This window comes from Cydia fagiglandana, chromosome 12 (assembly GCF_963556715.1).
Source record: "Cydia fagiglandana chromosome 12, ilCydFagi1.1, whole genome shotgun sequence".
Lineage (NCBI taxonomy): Eukaryota > Metazoa > Arthropoda > Insecta > Lepidoptera > Tortricidae > Cydia > Cydia fagiglandana.
In genome coordinates, this window is record NC_085943.1 from 18,809,128 (window position 1) to 18,832,136 (window position 23,009).

Below are 23,009 nucleotides of genomic sequence, written 5' to 3' on the forward strand. Positions count from 1 at the left end.
ATGATCGTAAATACCTACCTATGTATTAACAAAAAAAAGTCACTTGTAATTAGTTACTGCCTTTAAAAAGTATAAGTGCCTCAATGTTATTAGACTTTTTGATTCTTTAAAACGTCTTTAGGTCAATAAAGCAAGTGAAAAATTATTAGAGTTAGACCAAGAAAAGTCTGCAGCAATTTTGACAGCCCACGCAGTGCAAGTGTTATTTATAAGTCATAATTTCATAGAAGTTTCTTCAAATCGACCTTATTAATAAGAGATTAAAAATATTGAAAATTATCTTAAAATATTTTAATCTAATATTTCATCTCATACGTTCAATAAGGCCCGGGACTAGACCTTTTTACCTGCACTGACAGTGGGCCTTCTTAGCAACAAGTACAAATTCAGAATAATTGGGAATAATAGGGAGCAACTGCTATTTTTGAATGCTGGGCCTTGTTACCCGCCGGGCCTCATATGCCTGCACCTCATCTACCTTATTTATTTGTTTTACAAGGGGGAAAGTTGTTGATTAACCGCTCGTGCTAATATTGATACCCAAACAAGCGAAACATTTTTTTTATTAAATAGGAGGCAAACGAGCAGACGGATCATCTGGTGGTTAGCGATTACCGCCGCCCATGGACACCCGCAACACCAGAAGGGTTGCAAGCGCGTTGCCGACCTTTAAGATGGGGGTCTTTGAAGGTTTGAAGGTCGTATCGGACAGTTCATTCCACAGTTTGGCTGTTCGAGGCATTCACAAATTCAAACATTCTAAAATTGAACCACGAGCGTAGTTAGTGGTTCGTAAAGTTGAACCTTGAGCGTAGTGAAGGTTTCAAGGGACGAAGGTTAAATAAAATTTTCACCACATCAGCTCGTAAAGGCCCTCTTGATTGTTCGTAACGGATAAGAAAAGTGGCATTTAATTTGATGCAAATTTTGAGTTGTTACCGTAGGTAAATTGGATCAGTTGGTTGGTAATATTGACTTTAAAATGATAAATATTGAATAACGTCAGTTTGAAATTGATTTTATGATAAAGTAAATATTATCGGAGATGATCGCTCTTAAAAAATATATGTCGCTAGTCATTTATAACCTAAAAGCGCCAAATTACGCAAAATTATATTGAAATGACACCTGTGTATTGAATTTGAAGAATACTTTAACAAGGGTGTTATCTGTATGACAATGCACCTAAAATAATTTTCAAATGTATCTATTATTTCTGTACTTAACACGATAACGAATTCTACGTAAACGAAACCGCGGGCAATCCCTAGTACATATAGAAATAAATAAGGGAAGGTAAGTTTCCATTAGTGTACTGTGTAAAATAACTATTTACCATTGATAATAATTTTATAAACGCTTTGCGTATTTTTAAGGGCACCGCGCTAACCGCTAGCCCGCGACCGTCGATCGCTGCCTCCTGCCACGGCGCACAGCGCGGCGCGCGCAAACGCCGCGCGTTTGAAATGTAACTTAATATAAGCTCGGAATGCATACTTACGTATCAGTATTTAGTGTCGCCGTGATTTTATATTTCTAATCTTTTGTGTGAGAAGTAAGATCTTTATTATGACCGTGTAATATTAACTCTACAAACTTTAATTCAATATTGGCTATACTGCTTAACGAGAAATCAATATCTAGACAAGCACATTGTCTACATTTCTAACTTTTTACATGTATACTAAGTTGATAGATAATATCGTAATTTTGCAATATCAGCTACTCTAATTCTGTATTTTCATAATAATTCCTGTTTTTACGTTCACCAGAAAGCAGCTGTTCCAGATTTCTAAAAACCGAATAGTGTGAATAAATTAAAGTGTTATTGAATATGTTAAAGTTTTTTGTAACTTTAATTTTATATTTACATAGTTATTTAGCAAAAATTAAAAATTTAAATATGGCCGAACGCTCCACCTAAAATTTTCTAACTTTTTACATGAATGTTATTTAACATGCTTACAATAACATATCAAAAAAGAAAAAACTTTAATGTTATCAAAACCCATTTTTGTTCCACCGCTGGTCTATCGGGACAGTCTGTGGCGGCGCGTCGCCGGCCGCCGCTGTTCGCGCGCAGCGTGGCGCGTACTCGCCGCACTGACAACGCGCCGACGCGCCGGGCGTGTGCGCTTCTGAATGACATGGTCCAGCACCTCCCGGAGGTCGACGTATTCGCTGACAGTATAGGGACGTTTGTGAGGCTTGTGACGCTGTATCTTAACAATTGCTCTACATAGAATGGTATTTATTGTATTATGATTATAGTATTTAATTATTTATTCGCTAATTGTATTTGACTATTTTTTTATTTATTTTTTATTTCTTTGTTGACTTTTATCTTTATTTATCAAATGACATTTATATTAGAATAAGCTAGATGTGATGACATTTTGTTTCTTTAAGTATAATTTTTATGGATTGTATATAATTTTTAAATTTTTTTATGTTAAAAATGTAATTAATGTGTAAGTGTTTTGGTTCTGCACTGTAAACTTGCATGTGGTTTAAATAAATGAAATGAAAATGCCAATCGTTTACGCTCCGTAGCGAACGAAACGCAACTGTCACTGTCGCATCAATACGGACGAGTGATAGAGACACACACAAAGCGTTTCGTTGTCGTAGCGCAAGCGATTGCCACCTTGGCTAGGCATCCAGGTGAGAAAAGTTGTTTTGTGAAAGTCGCATAAATTGCCTCCTAGGTAAAAGTATTTAAGACGACCTATGGTTTTATTGGTTAAGGTGATACATACATAGATATTTTCGTTCACTCATTCATTCCATTCGAGCCAGCTTTTTTGAATCGACCTGTGACTTGAAAGTAACATTTACCATTTCTGCAATAGATAATTAAACTTATGTTTTTCGTTTAGGTCGGCCTCCGGGCTACCCAAATATTCCTGGGGGTCCAAATGGTCCCTTGGGCCCCGGTGTGCACGGTGGTCCCAACGTGATCCCGGGTCAAATGGACGTGAACGAATGCTCGGCGTTCCCGGGGATGTGCGGGCAGGGCAGGTGCAGGAACACGCCTGGCTCGTTTGAGTGCGACTGCTTCCCTGGATACGAAAAGGTGAAAAAAAAACCGACGGGTTGCACTCCGGGAGTGCCGGCAGAAGTGAAAACTCAATGACATTGTAACAGTTTTTCGATCAGGTCACGTGTCCATCTTACGAATCTTACGGTGACGTGAGCTGTCGCGAGTTTAACATTTTTTCCCCATCACAGCGCTGCTAAAGAAGTTTTCACTTCAAAAACTTGTTTAATAAGGAAAACAACTGTAGTTAATCTTCTGTCTCATTTTTTTTTGTTATTTTACTTCCTTATTGAATGATTCTATAAATCCCGGTCATGCCACCAAGTTGTAATAGCCTTGGCTTTTGTTATTTCCATAAAAATATGCTTGATTATTACATTAGCGGCGGTTAGACATTACACAATAGCTAAGACAAATTTGTGCTTCGAATTTGACCGCTAATGTAGATGTCGCTATGTAATGAGCCTTATATTACGCAGTAGTTCTGGTTGGCAAAATTTGATGTTTTACAATCCTTTTTCCGCAAAATATATGAGGCCGTACAGCGCCATTTCCTTCAGTTGTCAAACTCAGGGTACAATATTTTTCTTAGACATTACATCTCTTCTTACTTTATCACAATTTGACTACAGTTAATCTACTGTAAATTTTTTACCTTACTGTATTGAGAGTAAAATAATAAAATAATAAAATAATCTTTATTGCAACTTTGAGTTGTTACATAACATTGGTTCCTGGCTCTCAAAGTAGGTTTCCCTGTGTCTCAAGAGCCAGTTCCTTCCCAATTACAAGCGTAGGTAATGTTACAATGTTAGACATTTTATATTACATATTTAACAATATTAAAATTAATTTTAAAGAAAGATGAAACTGTGATGTGTGTGTACGCGCGCGTGTGTGAGTATTCTGTGTGTCTGATTTTTAGAATATGTGTGTGTTTCTGTGTGTTTACGCGCGTGTGTGTCTGGTTATTTTAGAATGTATGTACTAGAACACGCTTCGTAATAGCTCTTCTGCTTCAGTATAACTTAATGATTTTAACCAAATCTTAATTTTGTTTTTTAATTGAAAATTACTAATGTTGTTTATATTAAGGGTTTTGTGTGCTTTGTTATATAAGTATGGTGCCAAAAATGAAAAATGCCTTTTAGACCATGCACTATTACAGCGAGGTACGGGGTAGTGAGCTATGCGTTTGTTGCCAAATGTGATTGTAGGGGCTATTAGTCTGTGGTATCTGCGTAATGTTTGATAAATAAAAAGTTTGCGTACACTTAAAACTTCTGCTATATTGAAAAGCATCTCAGTAGGGTATCGAAATGGAAGATAGAACATCACTTTTAAAACTGCTCGTTGTGCCCGTTCGAGCTCGATAAGATGTGTTTTGATAGCACCTCCCCATGAGCATATGCAGTAGGTCAGGACACTTTGGCATAGGGCGTCATATGTCTGTAATAAAAGATTATGATCCGCCACCGTTCGCAAGCTTTTAAATATAAATATTAGTTTACGGATTCTATTAGCAGTGGCAGATATGTGATAGAGTGATGCAAGGGAATCCTGATCATAGCACCAATTGTAACACTAGTACACATGTCCAATATAAAATATTTCAGGATGGCAAAAACCATACGTGTGTGGACGTTGATGAGTGCCGCATCGTAGACGACGTGTGTGGTGCTGGTGAATGCTTCAACACTGAGGGTGGTTTCCATTGTCGCTGCCGGCCCGGACATAAGGCCGACGGACTCAGCAAGGTCTGCGTTGGTGAGTGATCAGCTTCTATCCATTCTGAGATCATCGTAAATGACTATATTACTTGATCAACATGTTTAACTTTTTGAACCATTTACTTCGAGAATAAAAATGTACCTCACACGCAATAACAGGTACATTTAAAGCTTTTTTTATTTATCCAAAAATCTTAAATACTAATTTAACATAGTGAAACAGCGAGTTTACGTATCATTTATCAACATTCTTGGTTGCACCCAAAGATGTATATTTGACACACATTCATCATCATCATCATCATCTCAGCCATAAGACGTCCACTGCTGAACATAGGCCTCCCCCTTGGACCTCCATACGTGCCGGATGGGAGGTGAATGCCATAATCGCCACGCTTGGCAGGCGGGTTGGCGATCGCAGCCGAGTACACCGAATTTGAAGGACGCTGCTGCCCTTCCACTGGTGGTCTTGGACGTAGTTTAAGGACATACCCGGGGCCCACACTACCGTATTAATATTTGCATAAAATGAACTTAAAATTGCCTTCAACGTTTGCGAGTGACGTCTCGGTCCCATAAGCCCATCTATAACAGCTAGCTGAGTATTTCAAACTACCCGTACATGCTTTTAGTTTATCAAGGAAATGCTTTTGTTACAGATATCAACGAGTGCGTGGAAACGCCTGACTTATGCCGTAACGGGCGATGCGTGAATACCCCGGGATCATACCGCTGCGAGTGCGGGCTCGGCATGGAGCTCGCGCCCGACCGGCTCTCCTGCAAGGACGTCGACGAGTGCTCACTCACATCCGGTAACACGTCGGAAAATCCATTATACAGGGTGGAAAGATAAGTCCGGCCCTGGAGGGAAACTACCTTAAATCCTTAAGCTGGCTCATTTTACTTAAAGGAGACATTCCTTTATTTTTAAAAAGAAACAAAACTGCATTCAAAGATTTTCTAAAACTCGCTTGCCTCGCCCTGGAGTCGAACCAACTAAAAATTCCAAAAAATAAAAACTCGCCATTTTATTCTACTAGTCGATACAGTTAATGTTAATGATGACATTTCTCCAAGAAACATTAGGTCTTACACTCGTCTGTCGTACAAAATATCCATAAAATCTAATATTTAGTACTTAAGATTTTTTTAGACAAGCCAAATTGAAGAAAAAAAGAAAAATACTTTGAATGCAGTTTTGTTTCTTTTTAAAAATAAAGGAATGTCTCCTTTAAATAAAATTAGACAGCTCAAGGATTTAAGGTAGTTTCCCTCCAGGGCCCGTGTGTATCTTTCCACTCTGTATATTTGAAAATGCTGTTTTTTAAGTCCCCTTCGCTTTTAGACTCATTCGTAAAGCGGGCTGTACAACTTGACCTGTTTTGTGTACTTACTGTTTTTTAAAATCCTTTTGCGAAATGTCAGAAAAAGGGTTAATTTCGAAGGAAAACAAAAACTCAGAAAGATCACGCTACAATCTTATTGTGAAAATTGGTTTATAAACCGACGGTACAATTTGGAAGTACAGTCAGCAGTAGAAGTTGCTATGCGGGCGAGGTGTTCAAAATTACCTTGATACGCTCTTATTCTCGTAACAATAAAGTCGAGTCAAGATCTTTTTGAACACCTGGCCCGCTTAGCAACTTCTACTGCTGACTAAGTTGTTTAGCGAAAAAAAATTAAGGATGTTTGATAAAAAGTTCAAATTTCATTGACTAAGATTTGTATGGGTTGGATTCTTTTCCCTAAGTATGGGAATGGGCAATTTTCCGAAAGACCAAGCGTCACTTTAACCTATAACACTTGGCCAGGTATCTGCAGCAACGGCGCTTGTGAGAACCAGATGGGAACATACCAATGCGTGTGCGACGAGGGCTATGCGCAGTCCACGGTGAAAAGTCACTGCGAAGACATAGATGAGTGTGCCGAGGATCCTACGAGATGCCAGCATGAGTGTGTCAACACACCCGGGTCTTATCACTGCGTGTGCCGGTGAGCTACAATTTTATTACAAACCTGTATTCAATTCACAATATGTGTTAGTTAGTTTACAGTACATAAGGTGCTATTTTACCGCCCTAGGGCGGGATTATAGACAATACGCGTCTATGTCAAAAATTTAAAGGGCCATATGTACTGTACAACGTTGTACAATACACGTGCAAAAAGGTAATTCATTACTCGTGTCGATTTAAAACACCCCCCTCGGTCGTGCTTATATTTATACTACTTTTCACACTTATATAGTAATGTAGGTACTATTGTTTGGGATCTAAAATTTATGTCAAATCTTAGGAAGGTTTGAACTAGTTTTTGTGAATATAAGAAGCAGTTCAAACTTTGTCGATTAATCTAACGTTGGACATACCTACTAATTGTAAGTCTTATGACAATGCAATATTATGAAACCATTACAGTATCATCAAAATTTTGATGATGCAGCCGGAATGTGACTAAAAACGCTTATCGTCAATAATTCACAAACACATCGATATAGAGCTCATCAGTATTTTTGAGCATTTCATTCTCACATCACAGGGACGGCTGGCACCTTCGCGCTGACGGTCGAACGTGCCGCGACATCGACGAGTGCTCCGGCGCGCGCGTGTGCGGCGGCGGCGAGTGCCGCAACACGCCGGGCGGCTACGTGTGCGCGTGCGGCGAGGGCTTGCTGCCCGCGCCGGACCGGGCCAAGCCGACGTGCTTGGACGTGGACGAGTGCGCCGACGTGAGCCTTAAGCCCTACTTAGACGGTCCGAGAACTCGCATGCGAGTTTCATTACATTGCGGTTTTTGATCGGTCGGTTGAATTGGACGTAACCGACAGTTCGCAATGTAACTAAAATTGCATGCGAGTTCGCGCCCCGTCTAAATCAGCCCTTACTGTTTACAGTTTTAGTAACTTATCTATACACAACATACTAATACAACAACTGTCCAAAAATTACCATTGTGACGCTCTATATATATACTTTTAGTATCGTATTTTGGAACGTCTAAAATAGCCTAATACACACAAGACTTCCATAAAGTGCGCGACAGTTTAAAATATGTACATATGCTACCATTTTCCACTGTAATTATATAAAAATAACTTGTATTAACAAAACGACATTTTGATTAATTTGAAATTTATACCAAAATTTGGAGCGTGAAATTCAATTTCTAATGCATTATTTCCAACAGAACCCAGACCTATGCGGAGCGGGCGAATGCCGGAATACCATCGGCAGCTTTGTGTGCCGCTGCCCGGACGGCTACAGCGTGAAGCCGGAACAAGGGCCGGCCTGTACGGACGACGATGAGTGTGAACTGGGAACTTGCGACTGCCACCCTAGTGCCGACTGCGTTAACTTGCCCGTAAGTCGTTATCGGTTGTTTGTTGTTGTATAAGTGGATGGTTCGTGTGCTGCTGCCCGGACGGCTACAGCGTGCAGCCGGAACAAGGGCCGGCCTGTACGGACGACGATGAGTGTGAACTGGGAACTTGCGACTGCCACCCTAGTGCCGACTGTGTTAACTTGCCCGTAAGTCGTTATTGGTTGTTTGTTGTTGTATAAGTGGATGGTTTGTGTGCCGCTGCCCGGATGGCTACAGCGTGCAGCCGGAACAAGGACCGCCTTGTACGGACGACGATGAGTGTGAACTGGGAACTTGCGACTGCCACCCTAGTGCCGACTGCGTTAACTTGCCCGTAAGTCGTTATTGGTTGTTGTTAATGTTGTTGTATGTAGCGCCAACTGCGTTAACTTGTCCGTAAGGTCGTTATTAGTTGTTGTATAAGTGGATATATCGAAGGGCAGGGCACCCTATCAAATTCATTATGTCCAAACTGTGTAATTAATGCAGTGTTTCAATTCAGTAAGGATTTGTAAGGTTCAGTTTTTTTTTCAGGACTTTGTGAAGTTTTAAAGTAGGTAATTGTATTACACAATTGTGTGAAATGTCAAAACAAATCGTTTCTATGTAAGACTTGCCTTATGAAATCATGATGTAAAATTTTTGAATCCTCCTTCATAATGAGTTTCGGCCGATTTGGAAATTAATGAGAGTGCAAAAAAGTAAAACATTGTTTTTCCCGTTTGCTTCAACATCCCGGTTCACATGTGGGAGAAACTTGCCGAGGACAGAGTGAAATGGCGCAAACGGGTATTTGACGGACGTAAAATTCACGACGAAGCTTGGTTTAAGACACTCGCAAGTAAGTCAGCCAAGCGTCATCAGCTCGACTCCTGTTCGCCACGGGCACATTACACCTGCCAGGCCTGTGGTGGTGTTTGCCGCTCCCGGCGTATTGGCGTACACAGCCACGAAAAACGTTGTCGCCCTACCTGACAATGCTTGTATAGTCTGTAATAAATTTTGTTGTTATCGGCAGGGCTCATTCCAATGCCGCTGTAGAGAGGGTTGGCGCGGTGACGGCAGCGAATGCGAAGACGTGGACGAGTGCCTGACGAACAACGGCGGCTGCCATCCGCACGCGACCTGCCGCAACACGGACGGCTCTTTCATGTGTCTGTGCGACACTGGATATAAGGGAGATGGGTTAGTATTCGTACGTAAGTGTGGCGCTCCTTGGCAAAAATTTCATTTTTGGTACAAGCTTTTATCGCTGACTGTACTTTTCTTTCCGCAGGCAATTAATACTCATCGAGACAATTCTAAAAACCGCAAACACAATTAGGTTTCGTTGTTTTATCACAGAGTTCCTATGGTCACCTTTGGTCTCCATCATCAGATCAGCTCGATGACACCATAATATTGCATTGTCATCCGACTTACGTATGTATGCAAAATTTCAGCTCAATCGGAAACCAGGAAGTGGATCAAATTTAACTTGCAAGATTTGATTACAGACAACGGTCAGGTGAAACTAAATAAAAGCTTGTATAATAAGTTTTTGGCAAAAGTTCCATTTTTGGTACAAGCTTTTATCGCTGACTGTACTTTTCTTTCCACAGGCAACGAATAATCATCGAGACAATTCTAAAAACCCCAAACACAATTAGGTTTCGTTGTTTTATCACAGAGTTCCTTATGACAACCTCCGGTCTCCATCATCAGATCAGCTCGATGACACCATAATATTGCATTGTCACCCGACTTACGTATGTATGCAAAATTTCAGCTCAATCGAAAACCGGGAAGTGGATCAAATTTAACTTGCAAGATTTGATTACAGACAACGGTCAGGTGAAACTAAATAAAAGCTTGTAATAGGACTCAATCAGGTAGCTGTCAAATACTATGAAGATTTTATTTACGTTTTTAATTGGACAATGACCAGCCAATGACGACGGTTTAATATTAGAATAGCAATAAATATCATGTTAATTACAGTTACATGTGTACGGACATCGACGAGTGCGAGAATGACCCCACATTGTGCGAGAACGGCCACTGCTCTAACACTCCCGGCGGCTACGAGTGTGACTGTGACGTCGGCTTCACCAGGTCGCCTGATGCCACTTCATGTCTGGGTAACTATTCATATTTTACTACTGTTGGGAATTAAATTAAGCTACATGTGTACGGACATAAGTGCGAGAACGACCCCACATTGTGCGAGAACGGCCACTGCTCAAACACTCCCGGGGATTACGAGTGTGACTGTGACGTCGGCTTCACCAGGTCGCCTGACGCCACTTACTGTCTCGGTAACTATTATTATACCTAATTCCCAAGTCAATATTATGCCCGTATCGACAAAATAGATACCCTCTGACACAAGCAAATAATCATTGGACAAATAAAGTTAATCTATCCTTATATGCACTAAAATGTAAGACTCGCGACAGGTTTCGACAGACACAATCCTCACTTTTCCTCTCACTTGGTTGATGAAAACACGTAAAATATAATTGTAATAATTATTGTATTCGGTTACCGGTTCGCTTCCCTGTCAGCCATCGACCACGAGCGCTGTAAAGGGCTCAAAACTTCGGAATGTATTTTAAATTTATTATACCGCGATATAATCCGTCTTAAATAGTTTAATTTCATAATAATTGTATTTTACAGACATGGACGAGTGCGCCACATTTGACAACGTGTGCGTGTTCGGTCGCTGTGTGAACACATACGGCATGTTCAAGTGTATCTGCGACAAGGGATACCAATCCGACAGTGTGGATGACTGTAAGTCTTTGCTAAGTGGTCTAAGTAACCATCATTCTCTATTGATCCAGTCGCTAGATCGTCGGGTGACAAGCAAAAGTCACTAAGTACCGCCACAAGTTCATAGCCATAGTGAACCATATCAGTACTGAAAGAAGGTCGATATTTGTTTAAATTTTTTTTTAGTAATTGGTGACTTTTGCTTGTCACCTGACGAGATGCAAAATGGATTTAGTAGTGAGACAAGTTTTTCTTCTTAGATCCAAATATCATAGTCGCTGTATTCTCTATAGACCTATTGCAAGAACATAAGAAAAATAAACGAGTAGTTTAGGTGTTTTAAAAATTAGTTGCATAATTTTTTAAATAAAGTTATCATCGGGGGGCACGGCAGTGCCCCCGCCAAGTCGAGCGCTTCTTTCTATAGTTTCATATTTTCGCATACAAGTATTATTTTACTACTTCGATTTTCGCAAGTGTTCGATTTAAATTTAATTTGTCTATTGTAATGATGAATGAACCTTCTATTATGAATTTCTTACTACCTTCTTTGTTACTGTTTAAACATCTTTTTTGCCTCTAAACAAATCCCCCTTCTGATATACCATTTTATTTTCACATTGGTACCTTGGAGTAATTTAGGGTTTAGTATAATGTATTATTTTTGTGTATACTTTAGTTTGAAACTGTATTGACGTTCCAGTGATGCCCGGTTTCAATTGCACGGACGTGGACGAGTGCAAGTCGCCACAGTCGTGCCAGTACGGTACTTGTATCAACACGGATGGATCCTACATCTGCCGGTGCCCGCCTAACTACGAGTTAGTTTCGGACGGAACCGCTTGCTTCGGTAAATATTTAGGTTCCTTAAATGGTTACAGCAAAGCCGGCTGCTAAGAAAGTATTTATAGTGGCGTCATTCTAGACGGATGTGAGTCAAAGTTGAACCAATACAGCACGTACAATAACACCAAGGCCCGCCCACCTACGAGCTCATAGCAGCGCGTTCTTCATTAATAATTTTTTCTAGAGATAAATGCTACACACATTATAAAATTCACACAAAAAGACATTGTCGATCATAAAAGCGCCGTACTCATGTCATCTAGTGTAATAACACGAATGCTTACGCGTACGTTTAATTGCTTCTATTGCCGACCAATAGTAGTCTTACTTGATTTGTTGGCTGTAGACACAATGGTTTAATTATATTTTTGTGTTGTCAGACTCTCGTAAAGCGCGCTGCTACGGCAGAGTGGATCTTCGCTCGGGTACCGAACACTGCCTCAACGGCGACGAGCTCTCTGAGGATGGAACCATGGCTGCCTGCTGCTGCTCCGTGGGTAAGATCATTAAACATTACTTAACTTCAAACTCGGGTAAATCCATTCGACCCTCTCAGCAAATATCTACCCTATTACCTTTTTTTAATACCAAAATCGCATAATCTGACACATGGATTTACCCGAGTTTGAAGTTAAGCGATTCACTTCAGAGAATGGGAAGGTCACTAACAAGGTGACAGCCGAAAGCCTGCTCAAAATCCCGAGGGACAGATTCCCACGGAAGCCTGCCAATGTAGGTTTCTCTCCTACTCCCTATATACTATGGAAACCCTAATATAATTTTGGTGGGAAAAGCCGATTGTTCAGTTTTCCCTTTAGATTAGAGGTACTGTAGGGCTACCGCCAATACCGAAAATCGTCAATTGCGGGGATTTTTCTCTGTCACTCTAATTACGCCTTCATTGGAGTAAAAGAGAAAGATCCCCGCAATTTGCGAATTTCGGTTTTCGCGGTAGCCGCCCTGTTTTTCTTTTCGACAGTGGTGTCTACTTACGAATCGCTGGAAGACTTACAACTTGTAAAAATGCCCTTTAAAAAATTTCTACTATATCAAGATTATTCTCGAAAGTCCTCCAATAAACCTCACATCCTTTGGGGCTGCCATATAATTATAAAAGGTTAAAATTCCTTTGACAACCATTTTATTGGTATTGGTACTGACGAATAATGTTGTCTTCCAGGCGCTGCATGGGGCAAATATTGCGATCTTTGCCCGGAACCAGGCTCCGAGGCTTATCGGCAACTCTGCCCCGGCGGCTCTGGATACCAACCTGTACTGGAACCGGTAAGGGACATGTTAGAACTTCTTTAAAAATGCTATAGACTACATAGCATATAAATCACTGACGAGAGCGCCATTGACAGTTACCTTTAAGGTCTGTGCACATTGGGTGCTTGCTGTGACGTGCGTCGTGCACGTGCGCGTTGTAATATAAAGTTCCTTATGAGAGACGACACACCGCTCGTGTGACGTGTGTGTGCGCAGCTTCAACATTTTAGTGCATGTCTACGCACACGCAACCGGCTGGCCTTTAATCCTCTGTCAAATCTCGAAAGATTTGACAGCTAGAGGATTAAAGGCCAGTTTGGCTGTGTTTGTTTAATTTATTCAATGTTGTATTTTTACCCGACTACGGCAACGCAAAAGGAGGGTTATGATATGTGTCATGTGAGGCGGCGCTTTGTAAAGATCAACTTTATGATGTTAGAAATTAAATTGCTAACATGATAACTGAGCCTATAATCCCATTTCAGCCATCCTACGTCGTGACCCTATCCGACATCGACGAGTGCGCACAACACCCCGCTCTATGCGAGCACGGAACATGTACCAACACGTTCGGCTCCTTCGTATGTGCGTGTGGGGAAGGCTGGGCGTTAGCGCACGATCAGAGGAAATGCGAAGACATCGACGAGTGCTTGGAGCCGGAGATTTGTGGGCCTGGAGTGTGCAGGAACCTGCCGGGGTCTTATGTGTGTCTCTGTCCAGAGGGATACGTCGCCATGCCTAATGGAAGTAAGTATCTATTCTCTTGTCTAATATGGCAAGAGCGACAGGGAGGAAAATAGTCTATTTGTGAATTTCAATTTTCAATTGTAGCCCCTATCGATAGCTTGACTGTTCATGCCGGTATTGTGTATGGAGATTAAAATTTTCTGCAGAATAGATCTTTTTTAGGGTTCCGTACCCAAAGGGTAAAAACGGGACTCTATTACTAAAACCTCGCTGTCCGTCCGTCCGTCTGTCTGTCTGTCTGTCACCAGGTTGAAACTCATAAACCGTGATAGCTAGACAGATGATGTATTCAGTTGCCGCTATAACAACAAATACTAAAAATAAAATAAATATTTATTGCCGTTATTTGCGTAATGGTACGGAACGTGCCCGAGTCCGACTCCCACTTGGCCGGTTTTTTATTACCGATAACTTATTAACTTTTCAGAGGAATGCGTCGACGTCCGCCAACGGCAATGCTACATGGACTGGGACCCAGACACGGAGCGCTGTTCCTCCGCCGTCGGCGTGCCCCAAACCAAGTACCTCTGCTGCTGCTCGGTGGGCCGCGCCTGGGGCGAGCCGTGCGAGGCCTGCCCGGACAAGAACTCCCGGGAATATTCCGTGTTCTGTGGCGCCGAGCCAGGGAACTACAGGGACCCGACTAATAATGAGACCAAGCCTATTGATGAGTGCTCGATCATGCCGCAACTCTGCAAGCCGGGACGATGTGTGGACACTCCTGTTGGATTTACGTGCTTGTGCGACCATGGGTAAGAATCTGTTGATTTTTTGATATTTTACCTAAAGTACTCCTGAGCGAGCCGTGCGAGGCCTGCCCGGATAAGAACTCTTGAGAACATTCTCTATTCAAAGACGCCGAACCAGCAAACTATAGGCTATTTAGCGAGTACACTGAAGCAAAGGAACATTATTAATTAAATAATTTATTCCAGTTACGAATACGACGGAACCTCCCACCAGTGCCGCGACATCGACGAATGCGGCACGATCTCGACTCCGTGCCGCGGCCTCGCGCAGTGCGTCAACCTGCCCGGCGCCTACGAGTGCCGCTGCCCGCCCGGCTACCGCCTGTCCACCACCCTCGACACCTGCGAAGATATCGACGAGTGCGCCGACCCGAGGCTGTGTGAGCATGGGGACTGTAGGAATACGATCGGCTCCTACAGGTTAGTTTCATTACCAGTTAACTTCTGCCCGATTACTGTCACATTTGATTTCATTCATTTATTGCAATCGTGTTAATTACATACAGGTGTTAACATATAGTCGGTACACGATACCCTGTTGGGGCACAGCAAATTTTCTTAAATACTAAATTATCCATACATTTAAATTTGAATAAATATCGTACATATTGATAGAAAATTACACATGAGTTTATGGGCCCTACCTATGCGTCAACCTGCCCATCGCCTCCGAGTGCCGCCGCACGCCTGAATACCGGCTGTCGACCCTCGATGTAATGAAATTACCAATACATGTTTCTCATTGATATATTGATCAGATGCGAGTGCCGGGCCGGCTTCACGCTGCGCGACGGCTCGTGCCGCGACGTGGACGAGTGCGCGCGGCCGCGGCCGCTGTGCCGCAACGGCACCTGCGAGAACCTGCCCGGCGCCTACGCCTGCCACTGCCACGACGGCTTCAAGCTCGGCGCCAACAACGACTGCATCGGTAACGCCTCATATAGACGATGCGAGAATTCGCATGCGAGTTTCATTATATTGCGGTTTTTGATCGGTCAGTTGAATTCAACTGGACGTAACCAACCGTCCGCGATGTAACGAGTTCGCGCGCCGTCTATATCAGAAAGTTAATTCCTAATATGAAATTTACGTAACATTGAAAGAAAATTAAGGCCGTTGACATAGTTCAGAGAGTTGTGGAGTGTGTGATTAAGTAGCAAGTGTGAGGCACAACGTTTGTTGCAGAAAGGTTCCTAGGTCCGTGAATTAGTGAGTAGCACCCGTGAATGCAAGGAAGGTCCATACGAACTGGACCAATGATATGATCAATAACGGTTAAAGATCCTCTTATGGATTATGTACAGAAATGGAAGTTTTTTGGTTGACATGTCTCGTCAGGTGCGTTTACAATTTGGTGCCGTGACCAGGATAAGATTACAATTTTGGCGCCACTTGTAAATAAACTCGAAACTGGAAGTTATATCAACTATCTGTATCTTTAGGTATTTAAATAAAAGTAAACAAACAATTTGTAAATTTTTGGATTGGTTTACCAACCAAATACAAACCGCCTGGATCAGTCACTGAAGGACCTGACTTTAACCTACATTATTTGATGATGTAATGTTTTCGTCTATCCTCAACTGGCTTAAGGAGTCATTTGAGGGTAGATTTTGTTTACTTTTATTTAAATACCTAAAGATACAGAGTATACATCTCTTCTTCGTCGTAACCTCAGGGTCGTGACCGCCATAAGTTGCGTTTTCTTGGATTGCTCTCCAACCTGGCCGATCTTCTGCCTTCCGCATAGAGCCCTTTCTGCCCTCAACCTGGCCACCGATCATCAACTTCTCTAAACTGTCGGGTTCCCGCCGGGCCAAGTGTCCAAAGAAGCCGAGGATTCTCCTGAGACAGATAGTAGATAGACGGGTTTTTATGTTGAGCTCGTTCAGAATAGACACGTTGGTGCGATGCGCTGTCCATGAGAGTATACATGTGGTATGCTTATTTCTACACAGATATAAACGAATGCCGCGAAGGCGGCATGGTATGCCGCAACGGCCGCTGCCGCAACACTCTAGGCTCGTTCCGCTGCGAGTGCTCCCCCGGCTACGCTCTGACGGGCGACGGGCGGAACTGTCGCGATGTAGACGAGTGCGCCGAGACGCCGGAGCCTTGTGGGCGAGAGGGCGAGCCGTCTTGTACTAACACTATGGGCAGGTCAGTATGACTAGAAAGGGATACAAGAACATTTTGGTCATATTTACATTCCAAGTTCAAAAAATTGCCGTGAACACTTACAAGCTTTTTGGATCTGATGTTTGGTCTCGGAAAGCATAAAGCATGCGGTAAGGTGAAACTGCTGATGAATACCATAAAGTGATGGAATTTTTAACTTTTTTTTGGGAAGTTTCTTGAAGTGTAATAGTTATTTGTTTTACAAGGGGGCAAAGTTGTTATTTAACCGCTCGTGCTGTTATTGATACCAGAGCAAGCGAAAGAATCCAAAATTGAACCACGAGCGTAGCGAGTGCTTCGAAAAATGGAATCTTGAGCGTTGCGGGGGTTTCCAAGCACGAGGGTTGAACAAAATTTGCCCCCGAGTGAAACACAAAATTTTTCACCACATCAACCCGAAGTAAATATACCTAAATGTAAAATATCAAACAAAATCAAACCAAATCAAATCCAAATGAATGTTTATCATCCTAAGTCATCATTTAAAAGTCTATTCTACCAGCAAACATAAGAAAACAACTCAAAATTTGCATTTGATTACTTTGCCTCACATGAGAATAAAATGCAACTTTGCTACCTATCAGTTTTTGAAGTGCAAAGTAAGCCTTTCCGAGCTGGTGTGGTGAAAACTTCTTTAGCGGCGCTGTGCACTTTATGTGATGGAGAAAAAAAAATGTTAATCTCGCTACAGGTCACGTGACCGACAGATTCGACAGATTGAAAATTCGTAAGATGGACACGTGACCTGATCGAAAAACTGTTATAATGTCATTGAGTTTTCACTTCTGCCGGCACTCCCGGAGTGCAACCCGTTGTTTTTTTTTCGTTATACTTGCGTCATTTTGAACTTACATAATTTTTGCTCCAGCTACGAGTGTTCGTGTGGCAAAGGCTGGCGTTTGGTGAACAAACGCTGCGTGGACCGGGACGAGTGCCGCGAGATACAGGACGTGTGCGCCGGCGGAGACTGTCACAACTTCAATGGCGGGTAAGACCAGCATTTCTGTATACCTACATTGTGATTTTGTGAAGTCTCACCATGCTCTGAAGGGTTATTGTGTTGGCTACATTGAACAACTTTTAGATTTAAACCAAGAAAAGTCTGCTTTTGAGGCCGGTCACATACTAAAGTTATGCCAAGACAAGTGTGCAGTGATTTATATGAAACAGCACACTTTTTTATATGAAATTATGACGTATAAATAACACTGTCACTGCGTGTGCTGTCAAAATCTCTGCAGACATTTCTTGGTCTAACTCTAATATGTGACCGGCATCGAAAGCGCGAAAAATAATTGATATTTCATATATTTCATCTTGTCTATTTTTTTTTTCGGGATTATGGGGTTGGCCCCATAGGAAAGGTGCTCTAAAGTCGATAATCTCCTCGATAAGTTGAACCATAGAATTTAGTTATGATACTAGATGACTTTAAACTTATGCAAGATTTTAAGCTAACATGGTTATTTACACCACAACACGCAACAGTACCGAACATCGGGACCACCTAAGAACAAAAATATAATATTACACATACATGTAGCTTGGCAACGGATGTTAGAAAATAAAGCAAAATTTTGTTTTGTAGATACCGATGCGAATGTCCCGAAGGCTGGAGCTTCTACGAAGACCTGGCAATCTGCGTGGACGAGCGTAAAGAGCTGTGCTTCGACAACTGGTCGGGCGGCCGCTGCCACGACGCGCGGCCGCTGCAGCTCTCCCGCCCCGAGTGCTGCTGCTCCGACGGTATTTATCAGCAAAGATACATTGATTGAGTAGGGGCTGATTTAGACGATCCGAGAATTCGCATGCGAGCTTCATTACATTACGGGTTTTGGTCGGTCGGTTGAATTGGACGTAACCGATAGTCGGCAATGTAACTAAAATCGCAGGCGAGTTCGCGCGTCTTCTAAATCAGCCCTAAGGGCCGTTTGCACCAACCACAGTTGACGGACTGACTAACGCGCCTCAGCAGTGAACTATGAAACTTTCCATACGATAAAATATAGCGAACTCTTTAACGGTAACAAACGGCTTGGTGCATAGACTAGGAATCCTCTAGACCGAGTTTAGAGCAATTATTTCATGCAACCGATGATGCCAAAAATGCGAGGGTGCGCGGGACGAGGTGAGCGAGTCCCGTGCCGTGATTGGTCCGTTCAAAGACACGGACGTCACAAAAAGACACTTTCGACTCGAACATGGAGTAAAATTACCGTATGCGTGGCAGAGGGGGTAGCGCGACTATGCTCAGTCTGGGGGATGTTTTGTCTGTGGCTTAGTGCAACCGATCCTAAGATGCGTAAAATTCAATTTCGTGCTTCCAATTTGACAGGTAAACGAGTTGGCGCTGTACACTGTACAGCTCGATACATTTTGCGGTAATTCTGACTGTCAAAAGTTGACGTTTTACCGTGACCACAAAACGTATGGCGCAGTACAGCGCCCCTTAGAGGCACGTTTTTTCTTAGACGTCTTTATTACCTACAATCAATTCTCTTTGGTGTCAGGATTTTCAGCTTACATTGGTTTTCGAGCCGGCCGTTGTGTTTAGGCACCGCGCACATTATGTTTTAAGAGCTAAAATAGTCTATACCAAAAATTTGTTTATGGAGTAGGTATTCTGAACAACTTCATAATCGAGCGAAGCGGAAAATATCGACAATGTCATAGACCAGGGCTCTCCAAACCCCGGCCCGCGACGCGTTCCAATCTGGCCCGCCGACACCTGAAGCGTCCGGCCCGCAGATTTCGGCCCTTAGAAGCAGTTTCTGAGACGCAATATGGCTCTCAGGTAAAAAAGTTTGGAGATCCCTGTCATAGACAGTCAAAGCTACAGTCGCATTCCACATTTTTTACGCACGTTGTATTGTTTATAGGTGCGGCTTGGGGTCGGAGATGCGAGCGCTGCCCTCCGCCCGAAACGCCTGAGTTCCTACGTATCTGTCAGGGCGGCATGGGTCGACCTAATATCACGCAGGTACGAAGATTCCAACCGGAAAAATATTGCCTAAATATCTCTGTTTAAAGGCACAAACACACAGCTTTTCCTATGTAACCATCTGCAATCTGGCAAATCCTTTTTAGGGTTCCGTACCTCAAAAGGAAAAAACGGAACCCTTATAGGATCACTCGTGCGTCTGTCTGTCCGTCCGTCTGTCACAGCCAATTTTCTCCGAAACTACTAAACCAATTAAGTTGAAATTTCGTACACATATGTAAGTCTGTGACCCAAAAACGGATATGTAACGTCAACAAATGAATTTTAAACATAGGGGCTACTTTTGGGGGGTAAGCCATAAAATTAAAAATCAAAGTTTTGCAAACTATGTCGTGTTACATATCAAACGAAAGAGCTCATTGTGAGAATCTCAAATATTTTTTTTTTATAAATTTACGATAAAAATTTTAGAAGTTATTCAAGAAAATAGACAAAAAATGACCATTCCCCCCCCTCTATCTCCGAAACTACTAAGTCTAAAATTCTGAAAAAAATACACAAAATAGTCCTTTACCTAAAGATGACAGGAAAACTTATTAGAAATCTAAAGTCAAGCGTGAGTCGGATTTAAAAACAAAAATGCGGTTTAGGTTTTTTTAGGGACACAGCCGCAATACTTTAAGTGAAACATGATGTAGACAGCTATTGCGAAGGCCCTAGGCCGGTATCCGCATAAGGCCGAAGACCCGAAGCGTCCCGAAGAGGCGTGCCTTTAGCTTCAAGCGTGAGTTGGACTGTAGATAAAAAAATGCGACTAGGCTGTATCTGGCACACAGCCGCAATGGTACTTGTAGTACTGATTGATTAGGTTACTAGGTATTGTCACGTGTTTTAAAAAGCACTATACAGGGTGGCCAAAAAATAAACTAAGTGTATTCCCGTTGCCGACGTGCAACCCCGAAATTGCGAAGAAAAATTTGGCTGTTTCATACGTTTTGGCTGGTCCGTTTTCTATGGGAGGATACATTTTTTTTCGCGATTTCGGGTCCCATAGTAAATGTTGCTCAGTAGGTATAATCCCAAAACCTCCCTGGCTACGGGAATGTGCGTATTTTTTGGCCACCTTGTAGGTATTATCTCTCTTCGGCCTTCGCTTTTAAAACACTTGCGGAAGTTGTAGGAAGCGCGACCCGTCGGACGCTCCGAGTTTTAAGCTCTACGCGGAGCCACAGAATAAATAATAGTACTAGGTACAGAAGACTCACTCTCTAACAAAACGCGTCTGTCACGATCAGCACAGATATGGCCGCTAGGTGGCGACAGCGCCACGCGCGGCTTATGGCAAACCCCAAAATTGGGGTCGAACGGATGTACTTTTAGCTACCTGTAGCAAAGCGACGAAATCGCGGAGTGAGACACACCTGGCGGAGCTCGGTCTTCAGTCTTCGCATTTAGACACTTGTACTATTGTTCGGCATTTAATTTCCTATCTAAGCTACTTTGTATATTTGTAGAGATATAAGCCACCACGCCAGAAAACTTTATATTACATGTGTTGAAAACTTGATTGACTCATTCGGGTTTTTCAAGACGTTTCACTCACGTCACGTTACACGTACAAAAAAAAATTGTTGAAAATTGTGTGATGTACGGAACCCTTGAAACGCGAGTCCGACTCGCACTTGACCAGTTTTTTTTGTTGGGATGACGAGTAATTCAAAAACTCGAACTCTTTAACGGTAACAGACAGCTTGGTGCATAGACTAAGAACCCTCTAGACCGAGTTTAGAGCAATTATTTCATGCAACCGATGATGCCAAAAATGCGGGGGTGCGCGGGACGAGGTGAGCGAAGTCCCGTGCCGTGACTGGTCCGTTCAAAGACACGGACGTCACACAAAGACACTTTCGACTCGAACATGGAGTAAAATTACCGTATGCGTGGCAGAGGGGGTAGCGCGACTATGCTCAGTCTGGAGGATGTTTTGTCTGTGGTTTCTTTACTTTGTTTGTTTTTCTTTTAGCTATGACATCAAAATCATGCTTCCGTGTTTATTAATTTTTTATGTGTAGGACCTAAACGAGTGCGAGGTCCGTCCAGACATCTGTCGCGGCGGCCGTTGCATCAACACGGACGGTTCGTTCCGCTGCGAGTGCCCTGACGGATACCAGGTATGTCTCTAATCCTCACTTTACTACTGGGAGACCGAGCTTCGCTGGGAAAACATAAAAACTCAAAAATGCGCCTTTCCCAGAGATAAGACCTAGCTAGATTTATCGCCGCCGAAAACCCTCATATAGCAAATTTCATCGATATCGTTAGAGCCGTTTCCGAGCTAAATAAATATATAAACGGTAATTGCTCGTTTAAAAGTATTAGATTTGTAGGTATTTTATACGTTTGTACAATTAGCAGCAGAAGAAGCTGCGAATGCGATGTTTTTATTCAAAATGATTTAACATATTCAGTGCCGAAAACCCGACTATAGGGTATTTTGAGATTTCGTTCCCAGGCTGAATATTAGTCGATAGTCGGGATTTTTTAAAGCACTTGCAAATCATTTTCAACGCCTAGTCAACTTCGCTATTTCTGTTGCTGAAAGTTTTCTATGAAAAGAGGTAAAACTGTAGAGTTTGTAGATCGCAACCCAGAAACTAGAGTTTTTTGAGTAAAATGTTATGATTGTACATGTTTGGTATAAGCAATATTGTATTGTAATTTGCCTACTCAAAACAAAACTAGTTAAATATCCGAAATACTTTTTAATCAAAAAATAAATGTAGGTATATCAAATCAAAATGCATTAAATAACAGTTCTGTTTCGAAGCCGAAGTCCCAATAAAAAAAAAGGCGGTCGTCGGTGTCGCAGCGCTTTTTACAAGCTTTTATTTAGTTTCACCTGACCGTCGACCGTTGTCTGTCTGTCTGTCTGTGTGTAATCAAATCTTTCAAGTTAAATTTGATCCACTTTCCGGTTTCCGATTGAGCTGAAATTTTGCATGCATGTATAAATCGGATGACAATGCAATATTATGGTACACCGAACTGATCTGATGTTGGAGACAGGAGGTGGCCATAGGAACTCTGTGATGAAACAACGCAACCTAATTGTGTTAGGGGTTTTTAGAATTGTCTCGATGAGTATTAGTTGTCTGTCGTAAGAAAAGTACAATCAGCGATAAAAGCTTGTACCAAAAATGAAATTTTTGCCAAAAACTTTTTATTATACAGGTGGCAGGGCGCCACCACCACCTGGCCGGCCGCGCAGTAGGTAGAATCTTGGCTTGGGTTGCCAACATTGGGTAGTTCCATTTTGGATCTACTGGTTGGATCTATAGGGAATGATTGCCCAATTCACCAACCGTACGTCACGCGGAACGACTACTTAAAGC

General features: G+C 42.3%; 1 protein-coding gene across 1 annotated transcript in view; it reads left to right on the plus strand.

Moving 5' to 3' along the window:
- The window catches only part of LOC134669699 (fibrillin-2-like), a 125,572-nt gene that overhangs the window by 73,325 nt on the left and 29,238 nt on the right, over nt 1-23,009 (plus strand). The window contains exons 25-45 of the mRNA XM_063527378.1: nt 2,880-3,076; nt 4,657-4,807; nt 5,430-5,582; nt 6,582-6,762; nt 7,309-7,498; nt 7,957-8,130; nt 9,149-9,315; nt 10,111-10,250; nt 10,792-10,908; nt 11,591-11,737; nt 12,114-12,230; nt 12,914-13,017; nt 13,488-13,749; nt 14,177-14,501; nt 14,685-14,918; nt 15,257-15,426; nt 16,457-16,658; nt 17,545-17,664; nt 18,265-18,422; nt 19,556-19,656; nt 21,690-21,788. Of these exons, the coding sequence (XP_063383448.1) occupies nt 2,880-3,076; nt 4,657-4,807; nt 5,430-5,582; nt 6,582-6,762; nt 7,309-7,498; nt 7,957-8,130; nt 9,149-9,315; nt 10,111-10,250; nt 10,792-10,908; nt 11,591-11,737; nt 12,114-12,230; nt 12,914-13,017; nt 13,488-13,749; nt 14,177-14,501; nt 14,685-14,918; nt 15,257-15,426; nt 16,457-16,658; nt 17,545-17,664; nt 18,265-18,422; nt 19,556-19,656; nt 21,690-21,788 (3,509 nt within the window). The remainder of the gene's footprint in view (nt 1-2,879; nt 3,077-4,656; nt 4,808-5,429; nt 5,583-6,581; nt 6,763-7,308; nt 7,499-7,956; nt 8,131-9,148; nt 9,316-10,110; nt 10,251-10,791; nt 10,909-11,590; nt 11,738-12,113; nt 12,231-12,913; nt 13,018-13,487; nt 13,750-14,176; nt 14,502-14,684; nt 14,919-15,256; nt 15,427-16,456; nt 16,659-17,544; nt 17,665-18,264; nt 18,423-19,555; nt 19,657-21,689; nt 21,789-23,009) is intronic.